At 34.4% G+C, this 16248-nt stretch overlaps 1 protein-coding gene across 2 annotated transcripts in view; it reads right to left on the bottom strand.

The window, feature by feature from the left end:
- The window catches only part of LOC145689973 (uncharacterized), a 47311-nt gene extending 34863 nt beyond the window's left edge, over window positions 1–12448 (bottom strand). For both annotated transcript variants that reach the window (XM_081764386.1, XM_081764385.1), the window contains exons 1-2: window positions 12232–12448; window positions 3704–4236 (exon numbers count right to left, since the gene is read on the bottom strand). In XM_081764386.1, coding sequence (XP_081620512.1) covers window positions 3704–4179 — 476 coding nt within the window. In that variant the 5' untranslated portion in view covers window positions 4180–4236; window positions 12232–12448. The remainder of the gene's footprint in view (window positions 1–3703; window positions 4237–12231) is intronic.
- Window positions 12449–16248: the final 3800 nt, after the last annotated feature.

Below are 16248 nucleotides of genomic sequence, written 5' to 3'. Positions count from 1 at the left end.
TACCATTAAGAAAGAAAGGCGGGAGGAAGGCGAGGAGCAGGAAAAAGAAGAATGTAACTGATCGACGTTTTGAAAATTAGAATAAAATATTGGAAGGTAAAAGACGAAGCTAAATATCAAGAAACATGGAATATTTCCAGGTTCAAATGTAAGTATAAAAAAGTATTGAAAAACACCGAATTAGCCCCAGGACTTGCAAAAGGCAAAATACCTAATAATAATCATCATCATCATTTTAATATTAAAAATTAATAAAAAAAATAACAAATAACCGTATGCGTTCCAGAGGGAAAGTTTAGTACGCACTCTTAGCAATAATTAGTATCACGGCTGGAACGTATAAAATTAGCAATGTGTTTAGATGTTTTACACGCTTAATTAGATACTAATAAATTAACCGAAGTGCCATGAATTAAATGTTTATAACCAACATCTTTCGAGATTAACTTAAAACATACCAAAGAAATTAATACCATATTCTAAAATGAAATGTCGATTGAAAACTAACAAGAGATATTACTCATTATGCTTAGAACGTGTGAGGTTAATATCGTGTTACTATTGATCACTTTAAAATTCTAATACCAGTCAGACATAAAGAGAATACCAAAAAATTTTCGAACATACTTCACATTTAAAATTAAGGAAGAAACAAAAATTCATACGTCTGTTTGCAATATAAATTACGTAACGAATATTTAAACGAACATCTGTGGGAGCACAAAAAATTAATTAACAAAAATATTTATTTGAATTGGTGCCTAATATACCTCAAAATCCACGTAACCCTTGCTTTTCAGTATTTTGTATAAATAAGTTTCATTGAAGATACCTAAGTTTATAAGCAATGAATGGCACTGGATTATTTAGGGTGCGTGTATCCGAGTCAGTGGTTCAATAAAAATTTCAGCCACGTTACACTCACCACATCCCACCACTATTCACTAAACCCTACTTCAAATCTCTATGAACTACTTTGTCCTATCGCTCTTCGTAACCACTGCGGTTCACCGTTACCTTCTCTGGTCAACCTCTAAGTAACATTTTCTGAAAAAGTGCATATATATACACATTTCCGTATATCTTAATATTTCTTAAGTGGGTTTTATTTACTTAAATATAATATTTCATTGATTTGAATTTTATATGCTGAAAGTAAAAAACCCAAGGAACGCTGTAGTTTTGTTTTAATAAAAGTGAGAACCAATGGTTAATAACTCAAACGTCCCCTTCCTTCACAGTAAAAATACATGGAACTATTATGATATAAACACAGTTGAATATTGGTTATAACTAGTCTAAACGCGAGAGAGACAAAATTGCCTGAAACCAAGTTTTAGTAATACTAAAAGGAGGAACTCCTTTCCTACACATGTAAGGCATTGTAGTTGAAATTCTTAGATAACTTCCTTCTTATCGGTTCTCTTTTTCCGATTCCCAGCTTCTATCATAATTTAACTGTTTCATTTCTCATGCCAGGCATAGATTTTAGGTGCCCTTTTTACTTCTAACCTTTGTCACAAATAACATCTGCACATAATCCCCACATAAGTCTCATGATTTGAGCTACACAGAACTGAAATTCTTTCCGTATAATAGAATACATAATAACATTACTTACCTAATTATGCAATCTACTTCTAGCAAATAACGGTATACGTGTCTCTTAAGGAAAATATATCCAACAAATGTTCCTAAAACGAAACTCATTTCGTGAGTTTATTGAAGACCTGAAATTAGATTTATTCAATTGCTAACTGGAAATAACTCAAAGATTTAATAAACTATTATTTAATAAAGGGGTCACAGTCCATATCATCCTAATAGAGTGTTTGCCTGCCGTTGCATTAAACAACTATAAAGCACTGCTTGCAATACTTCTCAATTTAACGATGATGTAACGAATAATAAACAAACAATAAAGCAAAAAACTCTAAAGCTATAATTATGATATTTCATTACAGACTAAGTTTTGCTGTCTTAGGTCAAACGAAGTATCAAGAAATGTACGTATTCATTTGGAGAGATCGAAGCAGCAGAACAGTAATTAAATGGTTCAATAATTTCGTTTCATTTTAATGCTATCGGATCCTATCAATTCTAATCGAATTTTAAACCTCTTAAGACTCTCTTTTCTTGAGCAGATTGCTTGTAAACACCTATTTGTAGCATGGTCCTATGATAATGTACCCAGGATAAGGGAGAGGATGAGGATTAGATGCATGGCAATGGTGTAATGAATAAAGTAGTAGGCACAGAAGAACTCCGAGAGATCCAAGCAAACGGTGCTCGTAGAGTACATAGCCTATTTGTCGGGATTTGTGGTCGAACCGAGACCCTCTGTAAAGGAGGTCATACTCTACCAGTAAGCCAATAGCCCCGTAACGTGGTCAGTGCTCACAAAACAGAGCAGAGAAAGAAGTTATGATTGACAAAATATTACTCTAGCGGCAAATTTCATGCAAAGTAGCAAGAAATGCCCTTTCAACCGTAACCTTTATCTGCGGTACAAGGTCATACCGTCGTTTAAGATGCAATATATCATATTGACAATTTTTCCGATTCTGACCTTTAGCATAAATCTTACGAGGAAACAATAATCCATGTTCTAGCAGCCCTCGTACGTCAAGAAATCGACTGCTCCGAAACAATCGATTATAGTGTTTGTTGGCTCGCATGTCGATTCTTGGCAGTTTCATGAGATACCTCGTATGGCAGAGAAGAGCAGCTGTATCAGAGGTTTTAGAAGCACAATACATTTTTTAGAAACTCTGAAATATTAGTCTTCCGAATAGATATATTGAAGATGTTTTCGTCTCCCGAAAAATTAACAAACTGGGCAAACGAAGTATTACAAACGAAGATAACATAAAACCCGCCCTCATAAGGTATAAACTTGAGACTCGAACCTTTATCAGTGATGTAAATTAGATTGTATATTAAAACAAACTGTTTACAAAAGTTGACTTTCTGATTGGTCTAGTAGAAAGACATACATCAAAATTAGAACAATCACAATAAGTGAAAGTGTTCCGTAACGTTAACACCTGAAAAGAAAATCGATAATCTCTTCATGTCTGTATTTGGTATACTCATTAACTTTGTAACGTATATAAAAAATAATGTTACAGCTTTAGAACTGATAAAAAAAATAAATTCAAAAGTATAAGCTAATTATTATAAAAATATTTCGAGAAGGGAAAGTTTTATATAAGCCAATGAGATACTCTTCCCAATAATACATAACCTATCACCGAAATTTCCGTCCACAAAATACACATATTTCCTAATGCAGTTAGTGTTTTAGAAGACTTCAATTAAACAGTCTTGAGATTTGTCAGCAGTTTGTATCTTGTTTAAAGTATTACTCACTGATCGCTTTACTTACGAGCAATTTTTTATGAGAAGAATGGCTCGTGACATTACTCAGAATCGTATCAGTATTCTATCTTAACACTCAAAGCTTGTTGTAAGCAAGAGATTTATAGCAATTAAACAAAATGTTTGGATTCTTATTTCACTGCCGAATTGTCTAAACTCTTACAAAGCTAAGCATGAATTCATTTATGTATTCAAATGTCTAAAATTACATTAACTCAGTTTAAGTTAAACGAAAAAGAAATACTTAGCTAAGTATTGCCAATGTTAAAATAAAAGTGTTTATATAGACATAAGTTTGGTGAAATAAAGGCATTAAACGTACCTGAGAGCCTGAGGATTCTTATCTGCTTCTTGAACATTTTCTTCAAGGTGCTCTTCCTGATCGTTTTGATCTCCAATTGTGGCAAAGTTCAAACTGCTTGACTGTTCCGTGCTGTGTGTAAAATCGGAGGACTTTGACTTGATATTACTCTGAAAATTGTTGGCATTTACAAGTATTTCAACTGTTGACAAAGAATTGACCAAACATATTTCTTTCGAAGTTAGTTTCCAATCTGATATTGTTTCATCCTGATTACTTTCTGAAGCGATATTTTCTCCTTCCGTTGCACTTTCTCGTCCCTTACATTCCAACCGTATTGCAAGAGGATCGTTATCGTCATTAGTACTACTAGCATATAGCTTATAATTACATTCCTCAAACGGTTCGTTCTCTGTTTTCATTTCAACTTTAACAGGAACATATTCTGTTTCCGTTACCATTTTATTACTTGCGAAACTCAAATAATGAAAAGACATTTCGCAAGCACAAAAAATGTTCAAGTTGGAGATTTGAAATTTTCAGCACTTAATATTCTAGAAAGAAAAACAAATATGAAAACAATAAGAAAAATATTAATAGTTTTAACAATATTTATGAACGTGCCGGGAGAAAATCACGGTAAATTCCATTTCAGATGAAATTAAGTTAGTGGTTAGAATTGCACCGATCACACTAAGGATGAAAAAGGTACTGAAACTAGTATTTTAAAGTATTCCAAAATATCCTACAACTCACACTGCAATATCGATGTACATAAGTACCGAAAATACAAAACCATATTGAAATATCGATATATTGAACAATATTCGTTTTTTCTTTCTTTAGTCTCTTATTAACCTAGTGTATTTTTCTTCTACTTTACATACAAGCACATTATGGGGCAATATTATGTTCCATGCGGATTATATTTGTTTTTGCTATACATAGGTAAATTTTATTGCTTTGGTTTTCTCTTGCTTTCTTTTTGTGTTTCTGGTTAAATAAAATTACGAATTCCCAACGTACGGTCAGTGTTGCATGAGGACAGAAATCGTTAACCTTAAGATATCCTCTGCTACATTATTAGCTTATATTTCTAAAATAAAATATGAAAAGCAATGTTATACAAACTTCTCACATAAAAATGGATAACATTTTCAACACCTACTGTAATATTCTGCAGACAAACTAACTTGTTCTCTCCAGCAATTTGTCATGCTCAAATACATTAGTGCTAGCAATTTCTAGTAAAACTTATTTTGTCTTCTTTGTTGTATGTTTTAATTTACAAGTCTTACCCAATTTCGGTATTTTCGGTTTTCCAGCTTTTTCTTGTCACTGAATATTTATGTAGTAACTTATGGTATTTCTTGGTTGTATTGGTGTATAGCGTCCTTTTAAGTATCAATGTTACATGGAACATGGATTTACTTGTTAATGTTAGATCCCAACAACCAGTTTTTACAGGAAATGAACGGATTTTTCGCACAGAAGGCGCTCAAACGAACCAAATTACATCTAGAGAGCTCTTATATAGAATGAAATGGGGCATATACCCACTTAATGTTTTTTATAGTACAGCGGTTACCTAAGTTAAATTAAAGAAAGAACAAATATACTAGAGCGTAAGTATACGATATACTTTACTGAACTGAAATATTCCATAAAACGATATCTGCTTTCATAGTATATTTGTCTAGCGATGTAATGAAGTTTTTCGATATTTCGAAAATCAACACCAATATCACCACATATTAACACTGAACACTCCTATTAGCATATATGCTAACGACAAATTCCATTTCGTTTTAAAATTAGTCAAGGGAAAAGTTTAGAAATTATATTACCTTTCTACTTAATCACATTTTAAATATAAATTTATTTTGCAAAAAACCTATTCATATTAATTTTTTTTGTAAAAGAAGAACAAGGACCTATTGACATTAATAGTTTCATTTTACGATTTGAACGGTCAGTTATTTTTCCTTACAAATAAACAATATTCTGTTATTTTACTTGTGTCTTATAAATATTGGTTTCAGTCAAATGTAACTTTTGGTACTTTATGTTAGTTCCTCGACAAACTTTTCCAAAACCGCCCAAGAAGTGTATTTCCCTACCACAGTGAATGTTGCCTCTCGGAGATACGAAATTCCCAAAGACGATTTCCTCTGGAAGGACCTAACCAGGTTACCAATGATTTCCCAGTATTTCTTTCAATCTCAGGGAGAAACATTCTCCTTTATCATTACTACAGCAAACTACTCGAATAATGTTTTAACGCTGTGAGTACTAATTACGTATATACAAGGAATGGCCCAAAATACGGAGATTTAGTTCACGTATAAAAGTCTTCCAAATATTTTTTTTTTCACAGATGTTCAGAGTTAACAATCTTGGATTACACTTGGTTTTCATAGAAAGTAACTTAGCTAATAAGTGATGGGGAAATGCGCGTTACTATTCTGTTGTGTATCAGATAGCCTTATGAAGGTTTCCTTACGGCAAAAGTGTCCAGAAAATATGTCTGCTGACGTCTTAACCACAAATTTGGAAAAGAAATTAGTCGGAAGTTTCAGAAGTATTTTTCATATAGATGTACTTCACACATTTCAATAGTTTGGAACAATATTTGTATACTGTACAACAGAACTACCTCCAGCAAACTATTCCATATCATTTTGTGAAAATAATTTGCGAGCGACTCATTTTAAAAGCAAGGTGCCCATCTGGAAAACTTTACAAGGTACCGTATGCAATTACTAGACTCATCTCAGGAAAACACATTTTACACAAAACACAACTACAAACTTCGAACTATATAAAGAGATATGTTTCCATATTTTTCATTTATGAAAAAAAAAAACATAAATCGGTACAGTGTATTTAAGTAAAACGTTTTTTCTAATACTATTAATATATGAAATACAGTAGGTAAAATATAGTAGACGTCTTCGTTTCTTCAAGTGTCTCGTTAACCATTTTCGTGTGTGTGTGTGTGAATTGTAATCCAACTCGAAATGTACTTTCAATATTGCCATACTTTACCAACGTGTAATATAATTTTAAAAAAAAAAATCCAGTGACACAATTTTTGCATTCCTAGATTTCTAGATTGAGATGTAATTGTTTTGATAAGGAAAACAGTTTCTGTTTAGACGAAAGGGACCACATGTTCAGAATCTAACCTAACCTAATATTAATAGAAATTAGCGAACTTGCAAATTTTATTTCGATTCTACAATAAAGCTGGCCACCATCAACTAAACATGAGTCCAGAAAAATGACAGAGAATTCTTGGGAATGTAGTAGTATCGTGTTTTCACTGTTATCGCTTATGAGCTAATGGAGAATGCCTTATTTCCGTCCTCCTACGGATTCGCACAGTTCCATTAGATTTGAACTAGCTGGCTCAGTTATACAGCATTCCTGCTGTTTGGCGGCCAATTATGAAGAAATAAATGAAGATGAATGAATTTTACTCAATGGGCTTCAATTTCCGTGTACATTCACTTTATTTCTCAAATTTGTACTACCTTTTGGTAGTCTTATTCTTCCGGGAATTCCGTCTGGACTAGTTTTACTTCAAGTTTGGCAGTTTTGCGTGAACGACAAATTCCCAACCACCAAACTATGAAATATACCATTTAGGCAAGCTATACATTATAGGATAGATCCTAAGAAATCTCTTACGATTTTTCCTAGAGACCAAACCTCAACGTGTATGACACCAGATCGCATGTTATTTCCTGTGTTGTGAACGATTATATGAGATTTCTCTTGTTTAGAACACGCTCTATATCGGAAAGAAAATTCGTACGATTTTGAGTAAAACGACATCAGGTGAAAGAAGGTGAAAAAAAACAACTGATGAGGTAGGTTTTGCTACTTTATCTTCTGATCGAGCAGGTTTACTTGTGGCGCACCACTCGACGTAATCGTTGAAAAATTATAATTTTTTACTAATTTCCTTTTTATTGTTTCCTAAATGATTTGCACTGAGCGACATGAACATATCTCACACCGCACAGATAAAATTCAAGGGTCCCATCGAAAGCAACACTTGAAAATCTACAATTCTATTACGATTTTCTTATACATACGGAGTTCGGATGTATAGTATAAAAAGTATAGCGTAAAACACAAAACCAACGTGTCCTAGGTGGGCGCCGGAAGGTGCGAATATTATGTAACTGAGTTAGGGCAGGGTGTAACGGGGGCCCGAGCGTTAGTTAGGGTGCGCGTCCGAAGGAAGCGGGCGCGTCAGCGAAGGTGGTGAAAACGAGTGGGTTTTGGCCATGATACGAGTTTGAATAACAGTGGTCATATTAACATGGTAGTATCGCTCCACTTATAAATTACAGCTTCTGTAAACTTTGCAGAAATACAAAGGTGGTGGAAAATAGTATCACCGTTCATCTTTCATATGCACTCACGTAAATGTTTCGCAGAAGGGGTCCAGAAGTACGTTAAAAAAAATCGCTAAACATTGTCCCTCACTTATTTTTATCCGTCGTAATACACTTATATTGATTTTGCACAAGAAACATTACACTTGTAAATATGAAATACAGGTGTACTCCTTTGTATTTATTTCAATTGCTTGTAGAATTTTTTAACTAAATGTCTTTTCAAGCAAAATATTGAATTTTGAGTGTAAACCTTCTAAATGTGGTGCGCCACCAGCAAACTTCTGATAGTTATGCCTTTTTTTTTAAAAGGTGTCCAATTTAACAATATAGCACCTGGTATTAATATCGGTATAATGTAGTTATCATAGGAATTCATCAATTTAGTACCTTTATTAAATACAATAATTTCATGATATTGAAAATCGCCATTCGCTCAGACAGGAACTCTCTTCACGTGTATGGCACAAAAGGTTAGGATTTCCTACAAGATATGTCATAACATTCTTTCGAAGATAAATCATAAGATATTTCCTAGGATTTATCTCGTAATGTATAGCCTACTGTAAATGAAATCTCAATAAGTATGAAATAAATGTTGGTTTAACACTGCGTTGGTCGCGCCCTCCACCGTTACATGAGTGGTCGCGCGTTCTGCTATTGCACAGAATCACTATTTGTCTATAGTGTTATGATTTTTAGCAATATTCGGTCTTCAGTCTTAATTAAGTATTATATACGTTTGAAAATATTTTAAAATTATCATATTTGATTAATACAAGAATATTGACGAAAATAAACATTACGTGCATCTTATTTAACATATAGAGGTAACATTCTTGAACAGAAAATTAAATAAGTGTTTAGGTATAAGTGTTGAAATAACAGCATAAACCTTCTCTGATAGATTATACACGTAGAATGATTTAATGTACTCTTTTTGAATGATTCTCTACCCTAAGCAATCGTAACACACGATTTTTTTTATGGTCTGGGCACACCCATCTTTGACACTTTCCACAAGTATTTTCTTGTTGATTTGTTGCGAAAAGGGCCAAAAATGAAACATTTTCCTACCACGGAATCTCTCCCTTGTGGTAATGGAAAATCTTTGCTTAAAATGTAACACGAAATAAATCACTAATACGAAACAAACTAGTACGAAAATAGTCGCGCAATCTACAATAGTACAACAGTTACTAAATCATGTAACAAATCGGAGCAGATGCGAGAGCAAGCGCTGAAAATATACTGGGATTTACAGATGGTTGACGGAGAGAGGTATATAAAACTCAAAGTCAAGAGTGTTGCCAATTGCTCAGGGTTCTAAAAATAAATCACATGTTCTACAAGAGTAGAACGCGGACCACTGCAGTGTTAAAAGTAATGCGAGAACAATTAGTAGCAATTAAATCAGATGCCTCATTGAAGTTTTTTTTTTTTTGTCAGGTGAGTCATAAAAGATATATATAACTAACTCACTCACTCTATGGCCTATGGAACCCGGAGATTCAATGCCGCGTTCACAAAAGCTCTCCACTGACTTCTATCCTTAGTTAATCGCATCCAGTTTCTACTTTGTATTCCAATCTCTGCGAGATCCATCTTAATATTGTCCTCCCGTCTGCGCCTAGGTCTTCCTAATGGTCGTTTTCCGCTTGGTCTTCCTCTCAAAACTTTGAAAGCGTTTCTACTTTCTTCCATCTAGCTACATGACCCGCCCACCTAAGCCTCCTAGATTTGACGACCCTAGCAATGTTCAGTAAACCATATAAATTATGTAGTTCCTCGTTATGAAGTTTCCGCCACTCCGCATTGCCATTCCTCTTGGGTCCGAATATTCGTCTCAGGATCTTGTTCTCAAATACTTTCAGTCTATGTTCTTCCCTCAGAGTAAGTGACCATGTTTCGCAGCCATACAAAACAACAGGCATGATTATCGTTTTGTATATTTTAAGCTTCAAATTCCTCGACAGAATTCGCGACGACAAGAGATTTTGAACCGAATAGTAACACGAATTCCCTGCTTTTAGTCGACATTTAATTTCTTCGTGAATATGATATTCCTCTGTCAATATTGATCCTAGATATTTGAAACTATCCACTTTATCAGAAGTATTATTTAATATTTTAACGCATCTATAATTTGCTGTATTCCGGTCCCGACGCACTTCCAAGTATTTAGTTTCTCTGCATTTACTTCTAAGCCCATGTCCCTGCAAGCGTTTAATAAGATCTCTGCATTTCTTTTTATTGTTCTCCTATCATCACCTATTAAATTGACATCATCAGCATATGCCATAACCTGGTGAATACCGTTCAACTGTAGGCCCTGGTTGCTATCCTTGATTTTCCTTATAGCGTATTCCAGAACGAAGTTAAATAATAATGGTGACAACGCATCTCCTTGTTTCAGGCCATTTTCGACGTGAAAGCTCGTGGACAAAAATTTTCCTACCAGGACTTTACTTTGGGATTCATTTTAACATACCTTAATTAATCTAATTAGCTCCCTCGGTATTCCAAGTTCTGTAAGAACGTTGTATAATGTTTCTCTCCTAACCGAGTCGTAAATAAATAGTTGATGTACCGAGGTATTGTATTCCTTTTTTTTTTTTTTTTTTTTTTTTTTTTTTTTTTTTTTGAGTATTTGGCGAATGGTAAATATTGTATTTATTTCTTTTGTATGAACTTACAGGTACGAGGAATGTCCTCAAGTAAGTGTAACATGCGTCATATGTACAAAAAATTTACATGAGTAAAATAAAGTAATATTACCTTGTCATGATATTTACGTACTCCTCAATCGTATAACAAGAATTTTCTAATAGAAATAACTTTAACTTTTGTCTGAACCTTTTCATATTTTCTTCATACTTTATATCAATTGGCAACATGTTGTACAACTTAACACCACCATAACTTACACTTTTTTGATACATTGTTGACCGGTGATTACACAAATGAAAATCATTCTTATTTCGCGTATTATGATTATGTACGTCCTTATTTGTTACGAATGCCGATTTTTATTTACATGTTTGGTTAAGAATTTTTTAATGTATTTACCTCGCTCGGCGCAGTACAGTAAAACATCCTTTTTCATGCAACATTAGGACCTAACATTCTAAGTTGAATATGAGCCTTAAATTCCTGACTTCCTTATCTGGGACATTAGCAAGATTCGAACCCAGAATTTGTCGAAATATTTATTTTGTTTTCGTTCAGCGGATGTCAATAATTAATGCTAGTTAATCCTTTCAGTATGGGAGTAAATGGTTCAACTTTGTTCCCCGATACCCCGAACTTTGATAGTGTTGACTTCAGTACATGGTATTGTTCACATAGTGCATTTTGGTACTTCATGGGAAACGGGTGCTAACCACGGACACGTTATACATTTACCACAAATTCGTTTCTGTTTTACATTGTAATTATTATTATTCGATAACATTTCGAATATCCACCAACTCGCTTCATGGTTCCAGAATTTAGTACCTTGTTTTTATCTAAAACTGTGATAAGGGTGAAAAACTAGCCCTGCTGACAGGCTTCTAACCCCTTCCCTCGCTGTCATTCGCTCAGCTATATTTTGTAAAATGAGTAAAACTAAAGATATTAAATAAGAAATATTGGGGGAGAAATTATAAACTACTTTATTATTGTTGTTATTGAACCCTATATTATCACGCAAATTGTGAAATAATTTATTATTTAACCATTACTTTTGGTGGATACAGTGAATTTGAACTTTGCTAAGTAGGATATTGCCATGTGGGCCAGCGAAAAATAGGCCTATGGTTGCTGTTTACTCTAAAAAATGTTACAATTTTGGTACTTTCTGTTCACACTCGGTTAGGTTAGTTTAGTTTAGTTTATGATATATTAGTGTAGGGGTCCCGCATAATTTTTCCAAAAAATTATAGAATTTCGTTTATTTCTACTATTAGGTTAGTTCAGGTTAGGTTAGATTTGGTTACGTTATTTTACGTCTAAGTACTTGCATCATTCATTTCTACTGTAAATTTTGTGTTCTTTACGTGCTTCTGGACCCCTTGTACGAAACACACTCTGAAAAATATTCTAGAGGACAATCAAAAGCACCGTTAGGAGTAAAAATTCTTTGACTGCAACACTAACCTGATTTATAAATAAATTAACGTCGGCATATTTTTTTTTCTTCTTCTCCGAAAACACTAACAGTTAACGAAGTAAGAACCTCAGATAAGCAACAAATCTAAAACTGCTTTATGTGTATCTCACAAGGAGGATTTTTGAAAAGAGAAATTCTCCATTTGATAATGGTTCCTAGGACTGGATGTCACTAACCCTGAGTTACCACAGTCCTAGCTCTGGAATGCAGTGTTGCCAACAACCTATGAAGAAAATAGGCTAAATGGCCTTCAGAAATAAGCTTTATTTTAGACAAAATGACTAGATTTTGAACTCAACCTATAATCCACAGATTTTAAAAATCTTTTTTATGTGTACGGCTATTATTATTATTATTATTATTATTATTATTATTATTATTATTATTATTATTATTATTATTATTATTATTATTATTATTAAGTATTCTGCTTTTTGGCAGGTCCTGGGACTAGTGATTTTTTTCTTATTTTTTTCTTATTTCATTTCTTCTTAATATTCAGTTTGGATCTGGAAATGTTTCTTCCATGTTTCTCAATTTACAGCTTCCTCTTTTAACTTCCAACATTTTCTTCTATTTTTCAAATCATCGATCACTTGTATTCTTCTTTTTCTTATTCACCGCTTTCCTTCCATTTTTCCTTCTATGGCGGTATGAAGAAGACAATTTCTTCGCAAGATGTGTCCAATCCAAATGCTTTTTCTACGAAGGATGGTCGCTAGAAGCGTTCTCTTCTCTCCTCTCCGTTTGTTACTCTTTCTGTCCATTTTATCTTCTCAATCTTCCTCCAACACCACATTTCGAAGCTCTTTAAATATTGCATCTCTAATTATGTGATGTCCAAGTCTCTGAACCATAAAGTCCAATGCTGCATATATATATATAGCACTTGACCAATTTCTTCCTTAGTCCAATATTAAGGCTGCTAGTTAAGAGTGACCTTTTCTTGTTGAATGCTTCTTTGCCTATAACAATTCTCGACCTGGTTTATTTCACGCAATACACGTCTTTCGTCAAAATACTTAAGAGATATTTGAAACTGTCAACCTCGTCAAGTGCTTTTTGTTCAACTCTGACCAGTAAGGGCGTATTTCCACGGGATATTCTCATGACTTTCTACTTTTCAATGTTGATTTCCATTCCATGTAGTTTCCCAGTGTCGGCTATTTTGTTAATCATCTCCTGTAGTCGTTCTTCGGTTATAGCTATCATTTACTGTATCAACATACCTGATCTTGTCAATGATCTGCCCTCCAATCTTGAAATCTCCAATTCCCATTAGAGTTTAATGCTTCCTTCATTAACCACTCACTGTAAATATTGAATAATTGCGGCGACATACTAGATCATTGTCTTACTCCTCTTCCAACTTCCACACTATTGGTTTCTCCTTCATTCAAGCGCAACTTGACTCGTTGTCCTAAGTAGGTACAGTTTGCGAATAAGCCGTCGGTCTCTCCAGTTGACCCGAATGTCTTTAAGTATTTGGAAAAGTTTCGTCCAATTGGCCCTTTGGGAAGGTTTTTGATAGTATATGAAGCATAAACACAACTTTTCCTGTACGTGCAGAACTCGTTCTGAGATAATTCTCATCAACCCAATGGCATCTCTGGTGCCTTTTTCTTTCTGAAATCCGAATTGATCTTCGTCCAACATAACTTCTATCTTGTTTTCCAGCCGTCTGTTCAGTATGCGCGCAATTATCTCTCCAGTGTGGGAAATAAGGCTAATGGTTCTGTGATTGCTGAACTTCTTTGTTTCCTTTCTCTTGGGTAATGCTATCATTGTAACAACCAAAAAATATCCTTTGGCTATTCTACACTCAGGTAGATCTTGTTAATAAGTGAAGTCAGTACATTAATTGCATTGTCTCGTAATCCCTTGAGTAAACCTGCTGGTTTGTCGTCGTCCCCAGTAGCCTTTCTCCTTCGCATGTCCTTGATGGCTTGTACTACTTCATTTTTCAATGTACTGGGTCATTTTTCTTCATCGTCTACCTCTTCCTCTGCTTCGACCTCAATATCTTTGGGGCGGTTCTTCTGATCATACAGATCTCTTATGTACTCTTCTCAAACTCTAATAATTCTTTGATGGTCAGTGACTACATGGCCTTGTTGATCTTCGATTCCGAATGTGCGTATGCATTTGTTAGCTTTTCCTCTTAATTCTTGTGCTTTTTGATACATCAGGTAATATCTGCCGCGCTGCTGAAGTTCCATTATTTTTTAACATATCTGTTCCATGTACCGTACATTTCTTTGGTTTTTCCGTCTCTCTTCTCAATTCATTATTCAGTCTTCTGTATTCTTTCATGTCCGTGGTTTTCGTCCTTCTACGTTCTTCCATCTTCTTAAGCATCGCTTCAATTACCCACGGTTTTTTTCGGTACCTTTTCCATCTTGCCAATGTTGTTGTGGAGTGTGTCAAGTATAATCTGAAAAAATGAAATGAAATCTTTGAGTTTTACGTCCCACGATTATGCCGGTTAGGCTAAAGGAGACGGTGATAATGAGTAACGAATGAAATGGTGGAATGAAGAAAGTGTGAGGAAACGGGAGGACCCCGAGGAAACCCACGCACAACGTGTTTCTCCACCACAAAGAAGTATAATCTGTTTAACTTTTCCCCAACTATTTTCTACATTGTCTACCATATCGCCAGTCTCACAGAATTTTTCTTCAATCTCTTCTTTCACATCACTGCCCATACTTCTTAGTCGCTCTAAGTTCCATTTTCGATTTCTTCTCCATTTTTCTTGATTGTCTTTAACCAGGGTGTAGGCTTATAAGTGAGTTATAGTAAAATTTGAAATGTTGAATTTTATTCGCTGAAGACTAACAAGCAACATACATGCCTTTAAATTATAATAAAATCCATCAACAACTCATCTGATTTGTGAAAGTCAACAGCCATATTATGAGTTGAAATAAGTCATCATCGATGACGTCGCAGCTAGCCGAAGCGCAGTAACTGGATGGACCATCGCTGGATTGCGGATTGATTGGTTTTGTGTAAAATCTCATTGCCCCAATTTTCAGTAGTACTTCTTTCAGCAAGTCATAATCTGTACAAACACTTCTTATTTCTCCGTACACCCAGATGAATCATAATGATTTCAATGAGAGTTTTCAATTTAATTAGATATTCTTTAGTAAACAAAAACAATATCTGAGACATGAAGAACCGAAAGGTTTACTAAATTTGTATTAAAAACTTTCATTCTTCCAATGAAATGCAAAAATTATAATAGTTAAAAAGTAGCAAACCGGGCCGTCACGGGAGAAACATTAAAATTCTTTCTGAGTCAATAAGTATAGCTAAATTAGCAACACTGCTGAAATGGGCTGAAAAATAGTACCAACTATGGAGAAATTTCAACCAACTAAGTATAATTATAAATTATCATCTGAAACACAACAGTACGGGTGATCTTTTTCGGAGAGGAATTCGTTAACTACTGTTTCAATATCAATGTATTGGCTCCTTTTGCTCTGCATGCTGGAGATTGCCAAAGAGCTAAACTTCATTCTGTACTATTGTGCTATGAATATAGTGGTTTAATTCACTGAATACTCGCTTAGATGATGCTCTCGTCACAGGAAAAGTGAGATACAGTTATAAAAGAAAAACGAAACGAAACATTTAAGTTTTACGTCCCACGTTATGCCGACTACGCTAATGGAGGGAGTGATGGTGAGAAACGAATGAAATCGTTTAATGAAGAAAGTGGGAGGAAATTGGAGAAACCCGAGAAAACTCATACACACGGTGTTTGTCCATAATAAAGTTCATTCAGCGCGAGCTGGGATCTAACCAACAACTCCATGCACCATAGGTAAAGTTATAAAAAATAGGCATCTAAACAAATACGGAACACTACTACCAATGAGAGTTGTATAAGATTAGATTTTTATTTATTTCATTCTAAGTTGAAATTTCAATCAATCTTGATCTTCATTACTGTTCGAAATCCGGACCAACCAGTATTCCCTACTAGGGTAAAG

The sequence above is a fragment of the Thermobia domestica genome, chromosome 7 (assembly GCF_964235325.1).
Source record: "Thermobia domestica chromosome 7, izTheDome1.hap1.1, whole genome shotgun sequence".
Lineage (NCBI taxonomy): Eukaryota > Metazoa > Arthropoda > Insecta > Zygentoma > Lepismatidae > Thermobia > Thermobia domestica.
This window is presented reverse-complemented; position numbering and strand designations above follow the sequence as displayed.